Source organism: Pollicipes pollicipes, unplaced genomic scaffold (genome assembly GCF_011947565.3).
Source record: "Pollicipes pollicipes isolate AB1234 unplaced genomic scaffold, Ppol_2.1 Scaffold_4881;HRSCAF=5763_pilon_pilon_pilon, whole genome shotgun sequence".
Lineage (NCBI taxonomy): Eukaryota > Metazoa > Arthropoda > Thecostraca > Pollicipedomorpha > Pollicipedidae > Pollicipes > Pollicipes pollicipes.
In genome coordinates this window covers 10482355-10508800 of record NW_023596576.1, presented here as the reverse complement: position 1 = coordinate 10508800, position 26446 = coordinate 10482355, and the positions used below count along the sequence as shown (strand labels likewise).

Genomic DNA, 26446 nt, shown 5'->3' with positions numbered 1-26446 from the left:
TCGCCCCCAGCGTGAGAGGCGGCGCTCTTTGAGGAGGTTCGAGGCGGTTTCCCCGTCTCGAAGCAAGCCCTACCCAGAAGCCTGTGTTCGCCCGGGGGACACGGTAGCGGCGGGGGGATACCCGGCAGCCACCAGACTGAACCCCGTAAGCTGCCGCTCACAAAGGGCGGGGGCGGACACCCTGCGCCCAGCTCCAGGCGAGTTTCCGGGGTTTTCAATTCTGTGGCAGATCCCCAAGCCGATTCGCTTAATTATGCCCGCGAATGTAACGTAAATGCAACAGGGCTGCTTTTAATTTACATCAGTCACAATGAGTTTGAAGACATACGAGAGAAACATCCAAAACAATTCAAGAACACCCAAAACAACTAAAGCTCACCTGGACCAGAAATAATCCTTTTGAAATGTGGCAGATTATATTCACTTTTTGTTAACGTTCAGCAGAATATTTTATCAGTGAGATATCAGCTAGGCCCGAGTATGGGGCAGATCACAGCGAATTAGCAATGACTTTGCCTGTCGCAAAATTATAACAAGAGCCGAGATTGGGTAGTTTAAACTTCGGCATTACGCGGTTCAGAAGGCGTATTACTTTGAAAAACGTGTAACAGAAATACTGTTCTACAATATGCTATTCCCGTTTATGCCGAGAAATATGCCACTAACTTAAGTCACTTTATTTCACTGTCGTTTTCAAATGACATCAATTAATTTAAGGAAACACTTTTGCTAAATTAGAGTAGAAACTGCACAGTACTTTAAAGGAAAAGCTGTTCGTCAGCGAGATGAAGCAAAAACCTTGCGAAGCAGAATGGACACAGCGTATCTGGCCTTTAAAGCTAACAAATCGGTTTTAAAGGTGCAATTCCTGTAAAAAAGAAATCGGGACAAAAGCAAACAGCAAGAAGATAACAACAAGGGTGTAGCAAAGTTTATTAGACAATCTGATTGAACGTTCTCGAATACAGTGGCATGAGGAGGACGGGAAAAATTCCAAGTACTTTTTATCTTAAGAAATTGTTTCGATTGGTATATTTTCCAGTTCGGAACATTGCTCGGAGGCCCGTGCCACATATCGAAAAAGGAGGTCAAACAATTACAAAGTGAGTAATATTTTTGCAACCCTTTCCTAAAACACTTAAAAATATGCTGTGGCTGATGTAATTGTACCAGACTTAGCATTTGCATGGAATGTTTACTTGACTTTGAGGCACAATTTACCGTACAAGAGCTGACTTACAGCAATACAGGACATAGAAAAGGCAGAATCATTGAACACAACGACTTTTTAGTCGATTTCTTCAATATTCTGGAAGAAATTGAGTTCGTTTTGTATCGAGCATATTTCATTGTGTCTTGCAAGGAGTAGCATTTCCGATGCTGATACAAAATTTTGATACCCAAAAGAGCCAACCGAAGCACTAACTGAAAAGATAACTCCCGCTGCCCCTACTGCATGTCGATACAATATTATGTCGACAGTTGTTTCCAGTAGTATTTTTGCAGAGGATAGATCGGCGAGAATAGTCGCTTTGCGCGTGATGTGGCAACAGGAATAAATCTACGGGGTAGTCGGGTCTGATTATGACAGCAGATTTAGAGGCAGCAGGACCGATAGTCTGGAACGCCTGAAAAAAGCAATGCGCACGCACAACACAATTAGACTTGAGCACAGACGCTATCATGTAGGTTAATACAATGTACAACAAAGAGCAAATTGGTGAAATTGGTGATAACATTTACCCGCACCAAGGAGCAGAACAAGGTGATCCGGTTACGGTTGCTCATTCAGCATAGCTGTAAAAAATCTTGCAACTCAAATAGCAAAGCCCAACGAACTGAGTGACATTCAAATTGGGACAAACGTAGGAGTCCGTATCAGTCAACATGCAGATGATATCGTGTTGCTTTTAGATAGGTCTGATCGTTCATTGTGAGAAGCCAGACCTGAGTTCGCCGATTTTTCCTGGCAGGCTTGTCAATTGGAACAAAACATCATGCGTGCCACTTGGTTCGCTTATACCAAAGGACACTTAAGAGCACTACGGAGTGAGTCGGCGAAATTGCAATTGTAGGCTTTCGCGATAGAAGGAGTATTCATCAGACCACGTGAGCGATTCCAGAGAAAAGTTTCCGCTGTTAGAAAATGATCTCAATGAAAAAGACCACGTTTCACAAACGTAAAGAGGAATGATAATGAAAGGGCTATGCCGCTCCCATACCTGGTGCACCCTTGTATGGTGTTCCGGACACCTTATCTAGCGTGCATAACGAAAGTCACAAAAATATTTTACAGCTTGTTATGAAGTGAGAGACCTAATCCGATTGAAAAAATGCAGTTTAATCAGCACCATGGCACCATGCCCTCCATGTAGTTAGCTGGACAGCCTTTATGCACAATTGGCAACGGTTATGGTTAGAGGAAATGCTCTGCAATTGGATATATTGAAACATGCATCAGCTATCAGAAATTAAGCTCACTTATAACTATCGGTATACTTTTGAATGGAAAAGGCTGCCACAGACAACGCAATTTCTCTGTTCATTAAATATGCTCGTCAATGCGTCATTGTTTGATCACGTTATCGTACCTTGCACGACATTGATTGAGAGACAACTGACGGTCGTTATATCTGGAAGTCGTGTTCACGAACGCCAGATATGAATGACTCGACAATCGTACTTTTTCTTGGTCTTGATCCCCGCTTGGCCAACGGAATGGCGGAATTTGAATGACGTTTTAATAGAATAGCGTCATGAATGCCTGGGTGATCTTGAAATAGTTTACCCTAAAAAGTCTGCACATCTTCGCGGGTATGTAGGTCAGAAACGCGACGGGTTCAGGTTTTTAAAAGCGCAGGGCTATGAACTGCACCGAATGGTCTTCGAATATGTCTATTTCAGTTCAAAAACCTCATACAAATATGAAATACACTTTACAACATTTGACAAACTCAGCAGGCACTTAGACTATCATGGTATATGTGGAGCTGGTAGACCCTGAGAGATATTGCACTCCACTTATATCGCAAGTCGCATCTTAAGAAAGTCTTTTGGAAGGATTTCATACAGCTGCTTATCCATTATAACGCTGCGTACAAACCAAACCTTGAGAGTAAGGAAAAGTAACTATGTAGATCTCTTAGTACACAAAGCTCAAAACATGTGCTTTACCATTGGATAATTGCGGTCTGTGGTTTATTGAATGTCTTTTTAATGCAGAAAATGCCGGCATGGTTACACGGGAAGGAATATAACGACAGTATCGTATTGCAAGGACATCCATGTGCTGTGACGCTTTCAGACGTCGCTTACCTTGGAAGACAGAAAATGCAGCCCGTGAGATCCCCTCCGAAAGGCGAGATATTCCATTTAGATTAAAGTTATTTTTTGCATCAGCCGGATTTTGCTAGCTACTGTTACTCGCTACTTCTTGGGGTGTTGCAGACAAAATTAATAACACATGTAAGAGAACGAAAGGCAATGGGTCCACAATACTGACTTTTGTGGATGGCGCCTACTGCAAGTGAAAGAATTAACAAAAGATGTGTATCTACGATCTTCCATTACAAAGTTATTAAATTATCCAGGTAGTCTCACAAAGTTGTGAGAAGGATAATAACGACTCATATAATTATATTTACTGTACATATTTTTAACACCAGTGACTGCACCCTTTGTGAAGGCGACGACGAAATATCTCATCTCAACGACAATACCTGTTTTGGTATTGTCCTGCCGTGCAAGTCTTTTTTCAGACAAAAATAAAGACATTAACTCAGTATCAAGTAGTATTCCGGTTAGATGTACAGTCACAGGTTTCTACACAACACAAAGCCGATTCAGGTCTTGCTCAGTGCCACAGAATAAGCGGTGATTTACAAAGCTCGCAATAAAGGTAAAACACCTGGAGTTCCTCAAGTGATTGATATATTGAGAACATAAATACGAACACGCGATTCACCCACCGATTACAATTTTTTACATGGAAAGCAGTGAGAGATATTCTGATGTAGACATAATACAACTCTCGGCGGCGTCTCGAGTGTGCATTAGCGGGTCTCTTTGACGTCACAATACATTTGACAGCGTCTCGAATCGGTGGCAAACTCCTGGCCATGTTCCGTTGATCTCGAATGTGTTACCGTGAATTTTTCAAATGTGTGCAAGATAGGGCGCTCTAAACACGCCCTCGGGTGTAGGTCAAATTTACCCAACACCGAACGTTTTTCCGGAATGGTTTGCGAACGGCGCGGCGCAGCCGCGCCATATTTTGCATGGCTGTAGACAGTGACATAGCAGATCGTTCGGTATTATAAATTTAGGTGAACCTTGTAAGGTCGCTGATCTACGGCAAGTCCAAGACAGCCCATGGATCCTGCAAGGGGAATTTCTAGGGAATCGTTCAATCTGATCCAACGACGGAGAGTTAGACGAAGCCATACATCTTGAAATGCTTTCTTAGGCAACACTGATTGAAGGAACAATTTCCGTTGACCTCAGGCCAGTTTTAAAGGTAGGACTTGCTGCATTTGGTAGTTTCTGGTGCTCACTTCGAAGTTATTGATAACAGATAATGTATAACCACATTATACATCTTCCATGGACTTCCCAAAAGTCATGATAGGACAATGGCCTAAGATGACCTAGGTCAACATCTCGTTTTTAGGAATATACTGCCTAGCGTTATTTTTGTGACTTATTAAGATGCAAAACTCAAAGCAGTCTTGTATGATTTTGATCACCATGACCTTTGAAAGGTCAAAAAGGTCACTGACCTTAAATGAGCATGTAACCTTTTGCTTGGGACAGACATCTAGGTTCTGGGGCACTTTAGAGACCAGGCTTGAGATTGACCTTATTTGACCCTATTTGACCCAAAAGTCATAATCTAGGAACCCCAAACTTTGACCAAGGTGAGTTCAGGTACAGGCCAAAACACCCTGTAAATTTGGTATCTATCTCTCTGAGTTCCCGAGATTTTAGTGGGGGCAAATATACCCCCACCCGAGCGAAGGGTGTCCAACCGGCGACCCGGGCGCGTGTTAATACGAAGGCGCCTGTAAGGAAATAAAATATCATTTCACATCTTCAATGCAGCTGTGACAATAAATAAATGAAACAGCGTGTGCTAGTATTTATTTATAAAAACACTGCTACTCATCAGGGATGTGCAGATAACCAATGTGAGAGTACCGATAGTGTAGTGGCTAGGTGGTGGCACGGCGGGAATACCCGGCCGCCACCGGGCCGAACCCCGCGAGGAACCGCTCGCATGTGAGTGCTGAGGGCACACAGGCTGACTTGCCGGTCCGGCCCCGGCCGGTTTGGACCTGACCCTGAGACCGGCGACCGGCGCCCGCTGCCAGGCGGGGCCGGTCCCTCCAAAAGGCCGGCGCACTGATAATTTCAACTAAGTGGTGGTGACTAAGTTTTTTACAGGCGCCTTCGCATTTAGAGTGCGTTATCTTGCACATATCTGAAAATTAGATGGAACATATTTGTGACCGCCGGAGCATAACCATGAATTTGCCGCCGATTCGAGACGCTGTCGAATGTATTATGACGTCAGACAGAAACCTGACACTGCACACTCGAGACGCCGCCTAGAGTTGCATTATGTCTACATCAGAATCTCTCTCACTGTTTTTCATGTCAAGACCGTCGCGAAGACCGGCCACCCGACCTGCCCCTGGCCCCAGGTGGGCTCACCGGTCATTAGAAGCACGCCGCCCAGGCGTCGGAGCGGGCTCAGATCTCGCTGTTTCGATCTCTCCTGCTCGCTCCTCATGACTGGGAACCGCGCCGCGCTGCATTTAAGTGCTTGTCGACGAGGTCCATGGTTCGGACCCTGCTGGGGAGGGGACACTGTGTATTGGAAGCCCGCGAGAGCCCTGTTCGTGGCATGGTGATTCGTGAGCAGCTGTCTTAGTTTTCGACGCACAGGCTCCCCGACCATTGAATTGGAATCCCCCCCCCCCCCCCCCGTTGTACTGCTGCTGAATCGCCCCTCCCCCCCCCTCACCCTCTGTGCCACAGAAGACAACCCGCGCGCTCAAAGTGCTGCCGCGAAGCCACCGGGCGCGAGTCCGCGGGAGCCAGTGCCCTGACTCACGAGGGGCTGGCCTAGCACTTCCTCGGTGCGAGCTAGGGCAGCTGGAACATCAGCTCCACAGTTGCAGCAGCAGGCGGACACCACACCCGACGGCTTCCCTCGGGCCTGTCGCCCAACTTGCTTGGCTCCTGGCCAGTGCTGTACGAGGGCGGCGCCTGACAAGCCGGCTACCCGCGTGGGGGGTCGACAAGAGGCACCCACATGTTGGCAAATCCGGTCCGAGATTGTTGGTTGCTGTAGGTGGTAGCCGAGACTGACCCGTAAGGCGGCCACCTCAGCACTCAGGACCCCTTTATCGCTCCTGTGGAGCCCACGGAGCCCGGCAACCCTAATGAAACTAAAAGCTTGGGCCGAAGGGTCGCTGATCGCTACTCTGATCGAAGTCAGAGATTGCGGGGGGGGGGGGGGGTACGTTTAGCCTGCATGCTCCCCTCTGGACGGAAGGGGCGCTTTGCAAGCCTCTCCATCCCCCGGCGGGACCATTGGAGCACTCGATACCTCGCCCCACGCCCCACCCACCCACCACGGAAAGTACCGCCTCACCCAGTCTTCGACCACTGCGGTTTACACGGGCCTCATTTGGACACCTCGGCTGGCAGGTGACCGCGTTAGTGATCCATGTCGTGCACCGACCAATCATTATCGACTACCCCGTGACATATGTTTCGCGGCAGAAGCAACCTTCACTGACCCTCGGAACTGTTTTCATTTCACGCAAAACTCTCACGAAAGGTTATTGGAGGTCAGCATACACATTTCATGTACCATGAATATATAAGAAGGATTCTTGGTGCTTAAAATGCTTGTACAACACATCATTGCGCCAAATTTATATATGACGTGCTGGCTGGGAACGGATCAGTCAGCGGCGGCAGTTGATGGCGGTTCTCGCTACGTTGAGTGCCAGTAATCCTACAAGTTTGACGGGCATGGTTTGGGTGCTGGTCTTTCGGAGATAATTTATGTCTGTTAGATACACTATCGCGTACTAATGAGAAGCTTATGCAGCCGTAATCCAGGCCCCAGTCCCAATCCCAGGGATTGAGATTCGGGGAAGATGGTGAGCCGACGTCAGCCGTGCCTGCGGGATGGCGCATGAAAAGCATTGATCTCCTTGTGACTCATCACACCAGGGATTCTAGCCCCGCTGGAAATCTGGAAGATTTCATCCGGTATTCATGAAGACAGAGGAAACATTCCTTAAATCTGCTTTTTATTACAACGCACTAGTTCTGGTATTTGATATGCCTGTACCACGCGGGCGCACACTGGTGTGTGCCCATTGTGCACCACAGTAAGAACTGGAAGTGCGACCTCCCATAGTGACCGTATTAGAAGAAATAGGCTCAAACGACGGTGTCCGTGGCGCCGAGCACACTCGAGTCGTGGCGACCTTGGCCCGGTGACAGTGGCGACGGCGCGGCGGAGGACCTGCCGGCTGCAGGAGCCCCCGACGGCACCCGGCATGTCGCTCTTCCAATTAGGGCGCCAGTTAAAGACCGCTGGGTCCACCTCGCCGTGTACGTGCAACGGTACACCCTCTGACAGGGCGACGCCGGCTCGGCGCAGCCTCTGGACGCGGCCGGCCGGCCGGCGCGCCGTGAGAGCTCGCGGAGCGGCGCGACGCCCGCCGCAGAGCGCGAGGCGGTGACGCGGGCTGGCGGCCGCCGGGCGGAGCGCGGCGCGCGGGCACGGCGCGGGCACGGCCGACAGACGTAGCGGCGATGTCGGCGCCGGTGGATGGGGCCGGGCGGCGCGGCTCCGACCAGCTGCAGCCGCACGCGGTGGAAGTGTACGTGACGGATGAGGGCAGCGGCGACGGCCGCCGCGGCCACCCGCGGCCCGGCGGCAAGCGCAACCCCTGGTGGACCGTGCTGAGCCTGGGCAGTGTGTCAGGTGAGTTGGTCGGCGGGGACGTCCGCCCCATCTGAGCCCCACCGCAGCCCGCCCATTAGACCCGTGGACCGTGCCGAACCTGGGCAGTGTGTCAGGTGAGTTGGTCGGCGGTGACGTCCGCCCCACCCGAGGCCCACCGCAGCTCGACCGCACGAGCTGACTGCTGCGGTGGGACGTGACTCCCACGGCCGTTCTGCCGATGGTCTACGCGGTGCGTGGTTGGCCTTTCCCGAGAAGGGACCACCGACACTGAGGTTTCGGTGACACTTACAAATGGGTGCTATGATGTCTCGTCCCCGCCCCCGCTGCTTGGAGCTTTCTCCGACATAGATCGTATTCTTTCTTGGTGTCGACACGCGCATAACGCATAACGTATGCGGTACTCTCGCGACTGGCGTCTCAGCCCGCAAGGAAGACAAATGAATGATGGTTTAGGAAAACGCATTAGACTGACTAGGCCCGTGCGCCCTGTACACACAGTCGCCGCGTCGCTCACTGGTGTTATCGCACGACTCTCGATCACGTTTCTTGCTTCTCGTCGCCTGTTCCGCACATGTTTTTGCTGTTTCGGTTTAAATGTCGTAGCTACGCCACCTTCTCAAACTGGATGGGCCAAACAAGCTGCTGGCGTAAATTGGCAGGCCATTGAGAATTCGAAGGAACAAATGAGTCGGGCAATACACAACTCAACCGTGGATGAAATGCGATCTGTTTGACCTTTTAGGTGGCAGGACGCTGTTCACTCACCACAGGTTCTCGCCTCCGAAAGGTCGTTCATCACGAGCGTTCATGCCGTGCATTCACATGTTCGGAAAAATAATTGAAGTCGTTTGTACAACTAAAGCGCTCGTTCGTTAACACCAACATGATTTAATCAGTCATCGTTTCGTAATGCTAGAGCGCAGAGCGGCGGCTTTGGATGAGACTGTCACATCTAGAGTGAGGCCCCTTTAATTTTTTTCCTTCCCGCTGTGAGTTTTCTTTGCTTAATGCATGGAAGTGTTCGCAAGAATCTCTTTTTTTTCTCGAGTGTATGTAGATATGTGCAGTGTTTATTGAGCTTGAGCTGAGATGTTTTCGTCGTTGTTACCATTAATAGGCATGAGCTCTAAGCATTTTATTTCATGCTTTTAGCAGGCCAAATAATAAAAATTTGAGCAAGAATGACACTGGATTGCACTCTTTCAGCATGGCAAACGGGCAAAATAGTTATTGATAGCGCATAAGCCATACTTGATATGGGTGCTATGCGTCACCATAACAATTCAAAGTAGACGTAGAATTTGCTTGCCGTTAGTTTATTGACTCCTTAATCGTGCGTCGCTGCTCATCTTTGGTTATTCGATTTCGAAGCTGAGCCGACTCGAAAATTTTGACCAGTAATTTGACACGGAAGTCAACTGCTCCCTGACCACTTTACTACAGGCTTCTCTCCCAGCACCACAATAAGCGGGTTGAGGACGCCTCCACAACTTCTAGGGACCTCAGTCGCGCTGCTGCGCAGTCGCCTGCCGCTGGCGCGCCCCACCGACCCGAAGGTCGCAGGCAGCGGATATCCGCCGGTTGGTGGGGGGGGGGGGGGGGGGGGCGTCGCTTCTGATAACGAAGCCTGTCCCGCTGTTGAGGCATGGGCCTCAACCCGTCTCAGCTCGAGGGCTAGCGGCTGGCCCTGTGACCCTCCAAACCAGACGGTACCGTCCCCGCTCCAGGTTGGCGGCTGACCTGCGACCCTCCAAGCCAGGCGTCCCATCCCGCTCGGGGCTGGTGGCCTACCCTGTTGATCCTCCAAGCCAGGACGTCCCGTCCCTGCTGCACGTTGGCGGCTGGCCCTGCGATCCTCCAAGCCAGGCGTCCCATCCCCGCTCGGGGCTGGCGGCCTACCCTGTTGACCCTCCAAACCAGGCGATCCGTCCCCAGCTCGGGGCTAGCGGCTGGCTCTCTGACCCTCCAAACCAGGCGTCCCGTCCACGCTGCACGTTAGCGGCTGGCCCTGCGACCCTCCAAACTGGGGGGTCCCGTCCCCGCTCCACGTTAGCGACTGGCCCCTGCGACCCTCCAAACTGGGGGTCCCGTCGCTGCTGCCACGTTGGCGGCTGGCCTCATAGGGGAACCGTTATTAGCATGGCTGATTCATATTGCCATGAATAAGGCCTGCATTGATAACGCTGATTTACCGTTGCAATAATTGCGCGCAGTGTAGTCTTTGTAAATAGGTGGTATTTCTTCGCGAAATTTTATTTGCTCCCTCCCACTTGTTTCCCTTCCTTTGTTTTTAACAACGAGTTCGAGAGGTACGTTCTGTGTATTCTATGCGTTAAGCTATACATTGTTCCATACATTGCCTCCATATAATTCTCAGGGGGTCCGATTGATTTTTTTACTGTGCTCTATGGATTGACATTTCCCTGACTTTCCGAGAGCACGGAGATGCTTCTGCTTGCGTCTCACAAATTCATCGCGATTCCTTTGCGAAAGCTCCCATGCTTTAATCTCTAATCGTTTTGTAACTTGCGCGCGCAGTTTCAGAGGACTGCAATAAGCCATGTGATTATTTTGATTATAAGTTGCAAAAAACGACCTACTTATAAGGCTCTAATTTTCGTTTCATCTCTCTCAAGCATTCCTCATAAACCGCGGTTTCGGTTGTCGACTTTGTTCATATCTCCGAGCCGGGATGTGTGTCAAACTGAGCGTCCTGTCCGTCGTTAAACAAATGGACATTAAGTTTGACGGCTGCCTCCCAGCGGGATGGCGCGCCGCCGGCGGGCCTGGCGCCACAGGGATCGGGCGACGAGGTGGTGACGCGGCGCCACGTGTCTCAACGCAGCACTGGGTCAGCGCCGAGTCCGCACTGCACCGAGGCCACTGGAAGAGTTACGTCACCGAGCCCAGACGCGGGACTGCCGACGGCTTTGTGCCGGGCTCGGGTCGTGGCGGTCCCCCGCTGGGCTGGAGGTCACGTCACCCCCATAAACTACCAATCAGATCCACTCGGACCTTCTACATACACGACGTGCAATTATGTCGCAACACGTGCCATTTCGGGATAATTTAGACTAATTTCGCGTAACGGCGGCGTAATCGTTGCAGATGCTATCGATGGTCAGACAGCTGGACATTGTCGCGTGACACATTGCCCTGGCCCGATCCGTGGCCTTGCCGGATGACCGGACACTTGATGACGTGCAGGTGATCTACTCAGGTCACCTACGTCACGCCATTACGAGTCCACCCGCCCCCAGCCTACCGTGCTGGAGGTCTGCGGCGTCGAGTGTCGACACCAGGTCAAGCCGCCCCACCTGGCTGCAGCCTCGTGTGCTCCTCCAATGCGCGGCGGGGGGCGCATCTCGCTCTGCCGGCACCAGTAGCGCCGCAGCCCTTGTCTCGTGTCGCGCTGGACGGAAGAACGAAGTCATATGCGCTCGTATGCCACATGTTTTGACGCCTTGCGATGAAATCTGGGTGGGCCACGTGATTTTCTGCGTGTTCATGAAGTGACAGGTGCTTATTTGTCCGGGGCAACGTCAAACGTTTGGAAAACAATTTTTCTCGGGTGAGATATTGGAGATGAATCGGGCGAAGGTAAAGTCGGGAAATCTGGACATTAATCCAGACCATTTATTCACATTTGAATTGGACTTGGTCAACATTTGCGGATTTTTGTGTAATGTGAATGTGGTCCTGCAATGTGCCTATTTTGTATTTTGTGCCTTGATATTTACCGCAGGGGATAATAGTATACTGATGCACCTGGATGTGGTGTGGTTATGTTTTGATGCTTGCTTTTTGCCAATGTACACGTTTAGGTCCCACCACAGAATGTTTTTTACATAACCTGTTACTAAAAGTTTGGAGACACGCATTTAATGTTTCACTGACGAAGATTCCCGGTGGTGCCTTGATATCAACGTCGGCGTGGGTTGGGCCGGCGCGGCGGCCCTGCAGGCGGCGGAGCGTGTGACGCATGCATTAGGAGGTCACGCTCAGCTGGGGTTTAGCTAGGCTGTGTGGCCGCGCAAACAGTTTCGTGGCGCAACAATGAGGTAATTTTGTGCGTGGCGGTAATTTACTTCGGGCACAAACATGGTGCGGAAGTAGTTACATGACATTTATTTGTACGCAAATCTTGGTAGGAGCCTAGTTCTTTCGTCTAGCAAGGCCTCCTCGTAAAATCTTCTAGCAGTACTTGTCTGACATGTTTGCATACGAATTTCTTTTGCTGGCATTTTTTTTGTACCGGCATTTTGTTGTGCATAGCATGATTTGCACCGCGTGTGGTCGCATAGGAGATTCTTCGCATTGCTTTTTTTCCATACCGCGATTCCGTCCGCCGTTACGCCTTTTCGTACCTGGGATCATTCGTGTCGCATTATATTCGTATACCCGATTTTTGTCGCATCGCTTATCTTCATACACGCTGTTCTCCGCATCACATCTCATCGTATTGCATTCCTTTGTCAACAACTCTCTGATTCGTGTGCGTTGGCGGGTGTAATCCTTCGCGAGAACTATCTGACATTATCAGTGTAAACGTTGGCATTTCTTTATTCTCTCCGTTGTTTGGCTCTTCATTCCTCATAATGCTGCTCTCCATTTGTCTCTGAGCTATAAAACGTGCATGTAGAAGGGTCCCATCACCGACCGTGTATGCGATGATGCTCAGTCTTAGTACAGGACCTTCTAGCTCCATACGATGGAAACGCATGAGGCTGGTGTTTGGCGCGGCTCTGTGCTGATTCCCATGCCTCTATCCCTTAGCGCCGGTGGTAAACATGAAATAATGGTTTCCAATCCTGTAAGACAGTCCAAAAATGACGTTAGCTATTCTGCATAGGTCAAGACAGGTGCCTCGGGACCATAGACATGTTATCTTTAATCTAGATACTATTTCAAAATACTGTTGGTGGTGATCTACCAACGCCGATGTTTTACCTTGGGTCTGTAGGAGAGATATGCATGAATTCCAGGAAGCATCCCTTCCTCTCAGAACTCAGTACTCCGCGCGGAGCAATGTTCCGTGAGTTTGGGGAGGGATGTATGCCCATATGCCTCTTCCTTCAATAAATCCGTCCCACCCTCCTGGTCTCATAAAATGCTTGCAGTGGTGAGCAAAGCTGGTTGTGGTGCACTGGTCAATGTAAAGAACTGAGAGACTTAGCTGAAGGAGTCCAAGTGCGCACAAGTCGTGTAGCGCAAGTCAGCGCGCAAGTCGCGTGTGGTTTTCAACTTCGCAGAGGCGCGCGCGTGCCGTGCGCCGCGACTCCGAATTTGAGAATCGCACGTGGTTTACGCACTAGCTTGCATCTTACCTGACTGAAACGCTTCGGACGTCTTCAGCCAAAAAAGACAAATTTAAATTAAAGAAATGCGATGAATTCAGGGCGCGAAAAATTACGATACGAATATTGACGCATATGAAGAGGCAGGTATGCGGAATTGCGTCTGCCAGGAAATAGTGGGTGCGAAGAGATGCGTGTACCAATAAATGCGATATAAGGCATTGCGTACGAGAAGGAATGTGGTACAAGGGTATAAAGAATTCCGTGCACCCAACAATGCATTATGCGGAGAATGAGTTGCAACGAACCACAAATAGTTTTGCGGATACAAGGTCTTACGTTTTTAAAATCTGTCCGAACAAAGTTTTGTGCTCGCGAAGATTTGCATGCGAAGAAATGCGTTACAAAAGTATACGATACAATAATGTGCAGATGACATCTTGTGCACGAATTCTATGAAATTGTTATGTGGGGTTTTCTCCTGGAAGTGACAGGCGGCTCCGCGTGGGAGGTACGTGCGCGCGGCCGTGCGCCGTCGGGCGGCGCGGCGCAGCGCGGCGCGGCGCCGCTGGCTGGAGTTAGCCGGATCAGGCGGCGGTGTGTATGCCACGGCACGGCCCGCATCTCGGCGAAGCGGGGCGCCCGAGAGAGTCGGCTCGGCGATCCGGCTGCTGAGGTGTGCGGTCCATACCTCAGCCCGAGAGAGTCGGCTCGGCGATCCGGCTGCTGAGGTGTGCGGTCCATACCTCAGCCCGAGAGAGTCGGCTCGGCGATCCGGCTGCTGAGGTGTGCGGTCCATACCTCAGCCCGAGAGAGTCGGCTCGGCGATCCGGCTGCTGAGGTGTGCGGTCCCTGCCTCAGCCCGAGAGAGTCGACTCGGCGAAGACTGGAGAGTTTTGTTGCAAAGGAATGGGCTGCCTCAGTTTGCTATTGAATGGGCCATGCTCAAGAAGTAAAAGTTTGGGCTAATCGCTTTCGTCTTATTACGGTGGCTGCGATGTGCTGTGTGGCTCAGGAGCCTGCTATTAGTGACCGTTTGTCATCGACTACTGGTTAGTGGACGGCAAACACAAGCAAGCAAGCGCAGTTACGCATCGACAGCCAAGAACGAGCACTCCAATGGAAGGGGAGGGGCAGAGTGTAGCCAAGCGGTGCGGAGCAGAAACTGGGTCATGCCAGATCGTCGCAGAACCGTAGTAAATTGCACACCTATTCACACGCAAGTCCACCTTGAGCTGCTCAACCGGTCAAGCAGAACCCACAGCGGTAAACCGACGACGAACGTTTTAGGTTGATGTCTTCCTATTCACATAATTCATTCGTGCACCTCCGCTGCTGAACTGCCGTGGTTTCACAAGGTTATTCGCTCGAGGTCATTTTGCACGAATAGCTGGGGCAATACGTTCTGCCTTCTGGTGGGCCAGGACTACTGCCGGCATGCTGGTTGTGCCATGAAGCACATGTCTGTCTTTCACAAAATTGCGTTGCGTGCGAGGATGTCTGGGCTTGATGCGCCAAGTCGTGCGATGCGTGGGCCCGTGGCAACACTGGTACGCAAGTGTGTCTTCCGGGCTGTGGTCGTTAACTGTTGTAATGTCTGACGTGTAGCTTGTTTTCCGAGGCAGCCGCATCTTTTGTGAGATGCCGGGGCTGAGACTTCACAAAAGATGCTGCTGATGCTAACACCCCACAAAAGACGCAGATGAGACAATGGCTATTTATTATTTTTCGTACGCATTTTGGAACTAGTTGATGAATTAAAGTTTCAGTGAATGTATGCATGTGCAGGTATTCATATGCATGCTTACAGGAATGTGATGAATCTTGGAAAAAATTGGTTGCCCATCTAAAAAAATGCCCACCATGCTTTCTTACTGTTCTCCGTCCCAAGTCCATCCAACCGCTCTTTTCACCCAACCTCCATCCACTCTCTTTTCAGTGTATGCATAGAGAGTATTTTAGACATATTTTGTACTGCTAATTAGAGATCCCCCGTTCGCATGTTTGTATCGCGATACTACTCCGCCATCTTCCTTGTGTGCTGGGGGTCACCCACCAGCGAGACGGTGCACCGCTCAGCTGACCTCTCCGCCGACCGCCATCCACTGCGCCGAGGAGGCAGAAGGAGCGGGTGGGCGATGTCTGCTGCAGATGCGGCGAGACGCAACACGAGGCACTGGCGCTGACTCAATGCTCACACTGTCCGCCTGCCGCCGCCTCAAGACCGAGTCAGCTCTGATGGAGAGGCTGCCGCATGCAACTGCGCCGCCGCCGCCCGAGCCTAGCGACCTGCCGTCTGGCTGCCGTCTGCCCGAGCTAACGACTGCTATCAGACGCGGCATTGTACTGGCACAGGCGTGACCGCCACGATGGCAAGCGTTGGGGAGAAGTACGATGGCCACCCAGCGCCGTCGACCGGGTCCGTGTAGTCAGCTCAGTCAACTAACGCGCCATCGCTGCCTTGATGCTGCTGGTAACCAGAGCCGCTGGTGACGTGGATAATGGGCCTGGGCTGGTTTCAGTAATTCTCTGTTCAGAATCCACGCCAGCATGACACGCCGCAGATGGAGGAGCAATGAAGCCCGTTCGGCCCAGACGTCTGAGTGGCAATGGGACCGCTGACGTCCTCGTGGCTGGCGTCTTTTTCAGCTGATCAGTTCCATGCCGTTGGACTCGAGCCGTCGCTGAGCCTCCTCCACCGAACGCAAGCTTTGATAGATCGTAACCGGTCGTCCGGTAGTGCGAGGGAAATTTCGGCTCGGCTCGGCTCGGCTCGGGTCTACTTTACACAAAAAATCGTCTGCCTTTTGTGCACGTTGCCTTTTTCCGCCTGCTTCTGTGAATGGCACTTCACTGATGGGTCAGATCCTGAGCGGCCGCGCCGGAGGTGATCCCGTGGTGCCGTTCCTGTCTGGCGGCTGACCCGGGCCCAAGTGCCAGCTGGACCCGCCCGTTTGGAGATGGTCGCCCCGTCACGAGAGAAACCGCTCTGTAAATACTGCTTTCGACCGGCCCCTTAAGCAGCCGGTGCGATGAATGGCGTCATATACTAAAGCGCTCCTATTCAATGTTGCGCCAATGACACGGGACTCTTTGCACGGCTCGGCGTACGGCACCGGCGAACGTGCCAGCTGCTGGCCGCGCCTGCAATGTCACGGACGTGCTGTCCCCGCCGCGGCTGCAGGGAGAGTCGAGAGTCGGCGGCTGGCCGATGGGACGCCCCGCCGGGCCGCCGCGCTTTGTCCGGCCGTGACGCAAGGCGCGCGCGCGCCGCCGTCCTGTCCTGACGTCATATTCGCGGCCGGTCGCCAGCACGCTGGGGGAGCGGCCGGCCGGCTGACCGCCCTGCCCAGCCGGTCCGCCGGCATTACGCCCGGTAATGGTCGCCTGCCGGCGGGAGGGCCGTGATGAGCGCATCAGCCGCAGCACGGCTAAGTCCTGCCGGCGATATTAATAACACGGTGCGCGCGGTGAAACACCGCTCTGATTAAGGTCTGATTGTGTGATCGGCTCATTATGATCGAGCGGTGGCCGACGCCTCGCCGCGGCCGATTAACGGCGCGTCGGAGAAAATCGAGTGGGTGCTGTGTGCCTCGGTCCATTTCGGGGGAGCCACTCGGCTGCCCGCTGCATGACTGGCTCTGAGACGCAGAGGCGTAGAGTGCAAAGGTCAGCGGTTAAGTCACGTATTCCAGCCTGGCACATGCGTGGAAGTGCCACAAATGAGCCCGGTTTCTTCGGGTGCGCTCAGCCTAACGAAAGACAAGTCCTTCAGCCCGTTCAAACCAGTGAAAATGTGCCGGTGCCGCCCAAGCCGGGTTGTGACACCATTCAGTCCCAGCGGTGTTATGGGTTGTTGCTGCGGACGTGGTGTCACTAGTGGCAGAGTTTGCCCGTGCCACCGAGGTGTGCAGGCGCAGTATGTGCAGGCGCGGGCACATACGATGTGAAGGGTCATGCCCGTCCGACCCGACTATTTACCTGCGTCGTAAAGAAGTCAAACTACGACATGAATGACGCTGATGGCCCGGCTCATGGGTCTGCGGACGTGGTTCCCACATTCATTCTGTGTCGCAACCTCCATCGTAAGGCCAGGGCGAATCTCGTTTGTACCGCCGCCTACTCCCTGCCCGCATCATGCGTATCCTGCCATGATTTCGGGGCGTTGTGGCACGTTTGCTCGTTCCATGATGGGACCAGCCCTGGCGTGTATGCGCCACGGCTTATTCTCCGTTCGCAGCTACGTGCGTTATCTAGCTGTGTCCACAGCGATGCGCGACCGGCGGCGATGTCCAGCGACTATGATATGCCCTCGGCTTTTACTTCACCGACCGCTGTCACCAGCTCAGTCTCACGACGTTAGCAGGCTGGCAGCCTAAGGCGCGTTAATTTCTACCTGACGCAGATGGCCTCGAGGTTTCTGCCATATCCGGCTCCCAACCAGGCACGCGCGTCGCGCCGCCACGCGACGCCACCCTGTCGGTCGCGCCCCGCTGCTGCCACCTGTTGGCATGCATTGCAACTTCGGCGACGTGTCGCGCCGGTGGGCGGGTGCGGGCCGGCGTCGCCACTAATTATGACATGGCTGTCGACACACAGTTTCAATCGACCCCCCGCCGACGCGGGTCTGGCAGGGGCCGGTCGGCCCGCCACCGGCCTGCGGCCGAAGACATCTGAATAACAAAAGCCGACGGGCCAAGTTGGTATTCCGGCCGGTTTCGAAACCGAACGCCCTAATGGACCTTCTCTCGAAACTCAGTAACTATCCGTTTTGGTCGGACTTAATGAACGTGAAAAGCCGCCCACCGCGACGTGCTTATTAATACACGTACATTATATTGGATGACGGTGTCGGGAGGATGGGCCCTGCACCTGGAGCACGCGCCCCGGTGAGCGCGAGCTTGGCCTGCACCTGGAGCGCGCGCCCCAGTGAGCGCGAGCTTGGCCTGCACCTGGAGCTCGGCGCCCCAATGAGCGCGAGCTTGGCCTGCACCTGGAGCTCGGCGCCCCAGTGAGCGCGAGCTTGGCCTGCACCTGGAGCTCGGCGCCCCGGTGAGCGCGAGCTTGGCCTGCACCTGGAGCACGCTCCCCAGTGAGCGCGAGCTTGGCCTGCACCTGGAGCTCGGCACCCCGGTTGGCGCAAGCTCCACTGCGGCCGGGCAGCGGCAGCGCCGTCCGGCACATTTGTATGCACACACAGAATATATTCATTCGTGTGCGCTTGAGGGCACGTGCTAATTTTCGTCGGAGAAAAGCGGCGAAGAGAGCTGTCAGCGGGTAGCCGGGCCTGGACCACACGCGCGGAGAGGAGGCACCTTGACCGTATAACTGCGGAGGTCAGCATCGTGTGAGGTCGCGAAAGATTGCTGCAGCTTTTGCACCATGCAAGTGAGACGCTGGGCTATGACACATATGCACGTTATGTAAATTTGAGCTGTGATGCAGCGAGTTTGACTTCAAGGATTGTGGCATTTGTCTGCTTCGTTCTCGCTCGCCTTTTTGAGGTATTGTACGCCAAAATGACCAGATTTTGACGGTTCAGCACAAGTGAAACTGGCGCATTGAAGAGAAAGTCTGCTTGGCTGAAAATCACTTGGCTTTGCTATGATACCGGATGTGGGAGACCCATGCTAGCAGCCTGTAGATCAGTGTTAGTGATCACGCGGTGCTAGCGGTGCGCCTTGATCGGATGACGTTGGCTTACTGCCAGCCAACTGGCTATCGCCGCCAGATGCAGTCGTATGGCAAATATCAGCTCTGAGGCACTTTGATGAGTTTAAAGTCTCTCCAGTCTTTAGCGATGTAACTATGTTTTGTCACAGACCGGCGCAATCGATGCGTGATATATTGAAAGCGGAAAACTATGATTTTCCGGGCGTCGTCCGTAGCGACATAGGCCCCGTTCTCCTGTGTAGCCATCCGTTTAACTGACGCCACCACTCGGTTTCGCTCCCTTCACCAGGCAGTCTCTCAGCGGGCTTGGCGAGACAACAGTGGGAGTTTCGCACCGCACGCCGCCGAATCATCAGCAGTGTTTTGCGCAACGCCTGCGCCAGCGTTGGTTGGCACCTCCATCCCGGAGAAACGCCGGATGGGGCGCGTCGCAACGTGGGAGGTTAGCGTGTGCTGGCGCGCACACCGCGATCGCTGGCCGACGGCGTCCGGTGCGCGGTCCGCGTCCGGCTGCCGGCACTGTTTAGACAGCCACCCGTATTACCGTCTGACCTGTACTCAGACCGGAGTTAGGCCTCGCTGTAGACTGGGCGTGCCCGTCTGTCTGGGACGGCCGCAGGAGGGTGAGTCTGGCCGCCAGCCGAGGTCGAGCTGGCCAACGCCGGCGCTGACGCTCCTCAGACGCCGCGCCGTCAGACCTCGTCAGACGCCGTGCGAACAATGGAGAGGGTATGGGGCATGGCTCCCGACGACAGAGCGCCGCCGCCGTGGGTGGCGCCCAGAATAGTATCCAGCCGAAGTGGGCGGAAATAGGCAGCGGCCGACTTACCTTGACGCCGAACACACGTTTCGGCGTCGGCGCAGGCTGCCAACGCGGCCGGAAAGACCGCCGCCTCCTCCTGCTGGTGACCGGGCCGCCTCTTCGCGCGCCAGATTTAGCCCCAAAAGGTGGTCCGGGTTTCCTGTTTACCGGTGGCATTTTGGCCGCCGGTGTTTGTGAATTCGGTGTCAGGTGAGTGACGTGTGGGGTGCGATATTGATCGAGTTCACCTGCCGTCGCCATTTCACCGAGTTATGCGGGGCCCGCGTCCGACGGCTGCCGGTAAACGACCACCCGGCTCCTGTTTTAAGTGGCGGAGCGGCACAAAGTTAGGAGATGAGTTGGCACGAGGGCGGTATGAATAGCGAGACGTGGCGCATGGCTGCTGGCATCCAGACCAAACACCGACCTACCTTGGTCATTAGGCATCAGAATCCTTAACTCAGCCAAATTGCGAACATATCGTAATAGCGCACTCGATTGAACAACACGAACGAGAATGAACAAACGGCAGGCAGATCCTGCCCCAAATCGCCGCAGGGCTCGGTACACACACCGCGGCGTGCCACCGTGCCACCAGGTGGTGGCCTATCCCGGACGCTGCGAAAGACTGATGTCCGCCCGAGCCAGCCGTCACGGCTCGGAGCCCATCCACCCGGCGGGCCCGGGATGGCGCTCCGTTCTTGGCGGGGAGTGGCGGACGATATCCAGCCGTGACCTCTCACCCCGCTGCCGCTATCCCACCGTGACCTCTCACCCCGCTGCCGCTATCCCACCGTGACCTTCCATCCCACCACCACCACCATCAAACCGAGCCGTTTCATTCCACCGGTACTATCCCGTCGTGACCTCACGCTCCACCGTCACTATCCCACCGTGGCCTCCCATCCCAGCACTACCATTCCACTGTGACCTGCTGCCCAAACGCCGCCAAACCATCGTGACCTCCCTCCCAAACGTCACCATCCCATCTTGATCTTCCATCCCGCCGCCACCATCTCACCGCGACCTCCCATACCGCTGCCACTATCCCACCGTGACCTGCCATGACCCAACCCACCGTCCCAGGGGCCAGGCAACGAGCCGGCACGGCGGCCAGCACCGCACCAGCGGCCCCCCCCCCCCCCCCGCTGGAGGCAGCGACCCCTCCTGCTGGAGGCAGCGGCCCCCCCGACTCCGCCAGCCGATGTTTGTTTATCGTCTAATCGTGCCGGTGAATGAACACGCTCGTGTGTTTGAGGTGTGCTGGGCGGTCTCGCTCGCACCTGGGCGCGGCACTGACCGAGTGGCGCGGCTCAGTCAGTGGCGGCGCGGCGCGGTCAGTGGCGGCGCGCTGGCCGCCGAGACGAGGCGCAGCCGGCGGCGCGCTCCGGGGGTCCCTGGCCGGCCGTGCGCGACTCCGGCGGCCCCGCGGTGCAGGCACACCCTCCCAGCGCGTGCCCGAAGAGCTCGAATGAGCGTGGTCGTCTGTTGACTGGCAGTGAAGCGTGCCTGTCGTCTGCGGTGGCGTCCCCCTGGAGACAAAGTGAGGACGCCGAGTGGCGATGGTCGCGGCTAGCGCGAGATGACGGCAGGTGGCGGAGTGACGCAGACATGTGAATTGTTCGCTGTCCCCCACGTGAGTCGTGACTTGCGCAGTCTTTGATGTCACAGGCCAAACCACGGGATATCGGGTGCGGACAGCGCTGTGTCGCGCTCTCGCGTGCCCCTGAGGCCGTCGGATGGGGCCGCGACGACGGGGACGGAGGCTAAATCGCGGACAGCGCTGTGTCCGGGAGGCCGTCGGATGGGGCCGCGACAGAGGCTAAATCTGGTGTAAAGTAAGCACGGCGGGCTGTCAGCTGAGCCAGGGTGCGCAATGACGTCACGCACTTGTCCGAGGCACGGGCTGTGATGTTAACGGTGTTTTCTGGGTTTGTTGTGATATCATACAGCGGCACCAGCCCGACCACTGACTGGCTGAAAATGCTGGAAGGCTGCCGGATCAAACACTAGGATCTGATTGGTAGGCGGTGGTATTTTGGAACCGGAATGCTGTAAAATGTCATCTGCTGTTACATCAAAAAGAAGCCGCTGGAAATATTGGAATGGAAGAGAATTAAAACACTTTTTAAACTTAAAACTAAAGAAACTTCGAAGCCAAGAGAATTACCTAGACATTCAGCTACAGCCATTAGAGTTGTCCGACCTTCCACAGCATTCGTATTACATTTGGCATGCACTCATGCCGAAATACAAACGCCGTTGCAATGCCGGACAGTGGTTTAGATACAAATGATGTGGTAAAGCTGCAGATAGATAGGCCATATCAGGCGACAGCGAAAGCAGGGCAGGTCCTCATTACATGTCATTGAACGTGAGGGGATGTGACGTACACGACTGGGGGCGGCCGCCTCACCAGTGTGCCTGTGCTGGCGTGCCTGGCTGGGGACGCCGCCTCAGCGGGGTGCCTGTGCTGGCGTGCCTGGCTGGGGACGCCGCCTCAGCGGTGTGCCTGTAACGGCGTGCCTGGCTGGGGCGCCGCCCCACCCGCGGCGGTACTCCAGGCTGCGGTGTGCCTGGCTGGGGGCGCCGCCTCACCCGCGGCGGTACTCCAGGCTGCGGTGAGCCTGGCTGGGGGCGCCGCCCCACCCGCGGCGGTACGCCAGGCTGCGGTGAGCCTGGCTGGGGGCGCCGCCCCACCTGCGGCCGTGCGTCAGCGTGTGGCGTGCCTGGCTGGGGGCGCCGCCCCACCTGCGGCGGTACGTCAGGGGAGCGCTGCAGCCGCCCGTCTGCGGCAGACAGGCGTCAGTGAGGCCTGGCACCGTCTGGGGTGAGCCGCCGCTCAGCGCGTCCCCGTCAGGCGGTGGCGGCGCCGGCGCGCTCGTACCGCGGCCGTCTCGCTCGAGTGGAGCCGGCCGCTCTCAGATGGAGTCCCTCGCTGATCCCCTGACCCCGCAACGCTGTCAGAGCCATGGCCGGTATGTCATGGCTGCTGGCAAACAATGGTCTGCTGACACTGGGCTGGAGTCGCAGCTCCGAATATGTTTGTATTCTGCCAGTACAAATTTTCTGGCAAAAATAGAGGTTTCGGCGTGCGGTAAAAATACTGAACTTAAAAAAGTACATGCTCATTATTCGTCCGCGATATTCTAAGGTGAGTAAGAGAGTCAACCGCTGTCTTGTGCAAACCATCGTTCTTGTCCATAAACACCACGCAAGAGTGAGTCTCATTTCAGCTGACGCTGCCCCCTCTGACGTTCTAAATCTTTCATCGTACTGCGCTTGCCTGGTCGCCATGCTATACTTGTGTTCATTCCCCTGTGAACTGGTCCGCACTGATTGTCCCCAAACCGCCGAACTGAAGGCAGACAACACTGTTATGCCCTTGTTCTGCAATGCCATGCGCTGATCAAGTCTGACCCGTGTCAGCCTTTCACGGCTTATGATGGCTGTGATGGCTGTGTTGACCTTTGCTGATTGCCTCTGACCTGTTCTGATGCATAACGATCTCAGCTAACCTGTATTGACCTGTGTTTACCTGTACTTTCCCTTGGTTACAGTCCTGTGCTGACCCTTGATTCACTCTGTTGGCCTATGATGACTTGACCCGTCACCTCTTGCTGAAATCATTTAACCCTTGTTGACCCGTGTCCGGCGTGACCCGAACCGCGTCAGCCTGCACTGGCTCGTGCCGAGATGTGATGACGCATGCTGACCCGTTCTGTGCCGGCGGCAGTGATGGCGCGGTCGCTGCGCCACCAGACGTCCGGCTGGCTGGAGATGTCGCGCCGACGGCAGATGAGCCACCGGCACTCGCCGCTGAACCCGCCGCAGCCGACGGCCGCCGACCAGCAGCTCTTCCAGGCCATCGACAAGCGCAGCCTCGAGCTGGTGACGACCAGCCTCGACCGCGGAGCCAACGTCAACGCCGTCAACGGCTTCTTCGGCGAGTCGGCGCTGCACCAGGCGGCGCGCGTCAAGTGGCGACAGGGCGTGGAGCTGCTGCTCGGACGCGGCGCCGACGCCAGCATCGAGAACAAGTTCTTCCAGACGCCGCTGCACTTCACGGCGGTGGCCGGCTGCGCCGAGTGCCTGAGCGTGCTGCTGGCGCGGCGGCGCAGCGCCGTGTTCGTGCAGGACATGCGCGGCTACTCGCCGCTTGCACGACGCCGCGCTGGGCCACGAAGTGCGCTGCGTGCGCCAGCTGCTGGAGGCCGGCGCCGAGGTCAACTTGCCCGACAACCAGGGCGAGACACCGCTGCACAAGTGCGCCAAGGCCGGCTCCATACCGAACGCGGTGGCGCTGCTGAACGGCGGTGCCGACCTCAAGGCCAAGAACTCGGAGGGCGAGACGGCGCTGGCGATGATGCTGAGGAACATCCCGAACGCGCTCGACAGCATCCTCGACCACTGCCTGGTGCCGAACAAGCTGCCGAAGAACAACAAGAACTTCGAGATCACCGTCAACTTCAAGCCGCTGATCCGCGCCGACGCCATGTGCCACACGGACATGCTCCGGAACTTCATTCGGATCGGCGAGTCGGACGTTCTCATCCACCCCGTGTGCCAGGCGTTCCTGGCGCTCAAGTGGCATCGCGTGGTCAAACTCTTCGTGTTAAAACTGCTGTTCTACATGGTGTTTGTGGTTGTGAGTACGTTCTTCATCCTCAATAAGTTCGTGTGGGAGAAAGAAAACCGGGTGATCCACCCGGCGGCGAACGCGAGTGCCAACAACGTCAGTGAGGGCACGCAGTCCCCAGGTGCATCTGGCGACAGTGATAAGGAACGAACTTCTACGTTCACGGCCAAAATCATGGAGTGGGAAGCGGGCTTTTACTGGACGTCCGTGACCATGGTTGCGATTCTGGTGGTGCACGAGGTCCTCAACATCATCTCGTCCGCGTCCAACTACTTCACCAATGCCGTGTCTTGTTTCAACTGGTTGTTGTTCCTCATGTTCTTTGCCGTCAGCGCCAAGGGTGGCGGTGCCTGGCAGACACACATGGCGGCTTTCTACGTGCTCTTCCTCTGGTCCAAAACCATGCACATGGTCGGACAGTTCCCCAGCTGCGGCATCTACGTGAGCATGTTCATACGTGTCGCCAATGTGTTCTGCAAGATATTCTTCGTCTACTTCAGTCTTCTCGTGGCGTTCTCCATCAGCTTCCACCTGGCCTTCCGCACTGAGGGAGCGTTTTCCGATCCGTTCAACTCGTTCATGAAGACGCTGACCCTGATGCTAGGAGAGGTGGACTATGAGGCTCTCTTCCTGGACAAGACCCAGCCTCCGCTGCGCGGCACGAGTCACATCATATTCTTCCTGTTCCTCGTCCTCGTTTCCATCATCCTGTCCAACCTGCTCGTGGCGCTGGCCGTCAACGACGTGCAGGGCCTTCGCCAGGGCGCCCACCTAGAGCGCCTCAAAAAGCAGTCACAACTCATATACAACACCGAACTGATGACGGCCTTCATGAAGTCGCTGTGCAGTTGCAAGTGGCTGCAGGTCGCCACACAACCCGTGCTGGACTCGATCCATTTGGACGTGCTCTCCAAGCGCGTGTTCCTCCTTCCCAACCATCCGCAGAAGTCGCACCACTTGCAGATCCTTGACTACAAGACCAAAAGCATCCGCGAGCACAAGATCAGCAAGGAGATGTTGGAGCGGATCTGGCGCGCGCTGCAGAACCAGGAGGGTCGCGAGGCGGGCTCCGGCGGCGGCTCCTGGGGCGGGCGCCCGACGGCGCCGGCCGCCCCTGGTCGTCGCAACACCTCCCTCCGGTCTCCCGAGACCGACGGCATGCTGCGGATGCACCGCGGCCGCGAGGGTCGCCGCGGCGCGCGCCGTCTCTTTCGAGGACATCAAGGACCTGCTGAGCAACATGGAGGCGCGGCTGTCGGCGCAGCTGCAGCGCCAGCTGGATGAGTTTCGCCGGGATGTGGGCGGGCGCAGCGGCCCCTGGCCTGAGGCCAAGGAGGGCGGCGGCTCGCAGCCTCTCCCCGGAGAGGCCGGCGACGAGCGAGAGCCGCAGGAGCAGCCCTGCTGATGACACCTGCGCCTTCTGTTATGGGGTGACCGCACTGGTCAGGCGAACATGAGCGTGGTGCAGTGGGGTCGTGCGGCGAAATGCTAGTCTACCGTCCCGGCGGAGCCACGCCGTCCACGTGACTCCTCGCCCCAGCAGTGAACGCGTCCGTTTGTTTTAGGTGTTCTGACAATCGTTCATGGCAGTGGACTGGCGGTCAGGGTTGTAACGAGAGGAGGAGACAGAAGGATTGGGCATTAGCACGCTTCGGACTGGTGCGTTGCAATCCCATTTCCCAGTGTAAACGATCTCGCTTTTGAGTCGTTAATGACATGTAATCACGTGCCCGTGCCTTGCGAAGCATTCTAGCTGTGAGACGGTGCCTATCGCTCCGCTTCTGGAGCCCCCGAACTCGTTTTCGAACAAATATAGACCGGCAGGGGCTGAGGGAGTAGGGCCGGCGCCCTGTTGCGGTCCGGCGCTCGGTGGCGGCTTTTCAATAGAAACGCTGCTGTGGGTCTCGCTGAAAAGTCTCGCCTGCGTCCCACGTGAAGTGAAGAAATGCATGCTAGTCTGTGGTCTGCGTATTTATTGAAGTTCATAAATGTTTCCGTGTCTTCACCTGGTTCTCTGACGGAACAAAGCCCGTGAGCGAAGG

The 26446-nt window shown here is 55.0% G+C and overlaps 1 protein-coding gene across 1 annotated transcript; it reads left to right on the top strand.

Moving 5' to 3' along the window:
• The first annotated feature begins 7849 nt into the window (after window positions 1–7849).
• On the top strand, window positions 7850–25809 carry LOC119099809 (transient receptor potential channel pyrexia). The gene is made up of 4 exons (XM_037222887.1): window positions 7850–8011; window positions 23502–23909; window positions 23953–25601; window positions 25669–25809. Exons 2-4 carry the CDS (start codon window positions 23504–23506, stop codon window positions 25807–25809), a joined length of 2196 nt encoding a protein of 731 aa, XP_037078782.1. The 5' UTR covers window positions 7850–8011; window positions 23502–23503.
• Window positions 25810–26446: the final 637 nt, after the last annotated feature.

Excerpts from the sequence above, each read along its gene's own strand:
- LOC119099809 (XM_037222887.1), top strand. The coding sequence starts at position 23,504 with ATGGCGCGGTCGCTGCGCCACCAGACGTCCGGCTGGCTGGAGATGTCG. Across the intron at positions 23,910-23,952 it reads CGTGTTCGTGCAGGACATGC|TGCGCTGCGTGCGCCAGCTG; the intron begins GCGGCTACTCGC and ends TGGGCCACGAAG. Across the intron at positions 25,602-25,668 it reads GCCGCGAGGGTCGCCGCGGC|CTGCAGCGCCAGCTGGATGA; the intron begins GCGCGCCGTCTC and ends CTGTCGGCGCAG.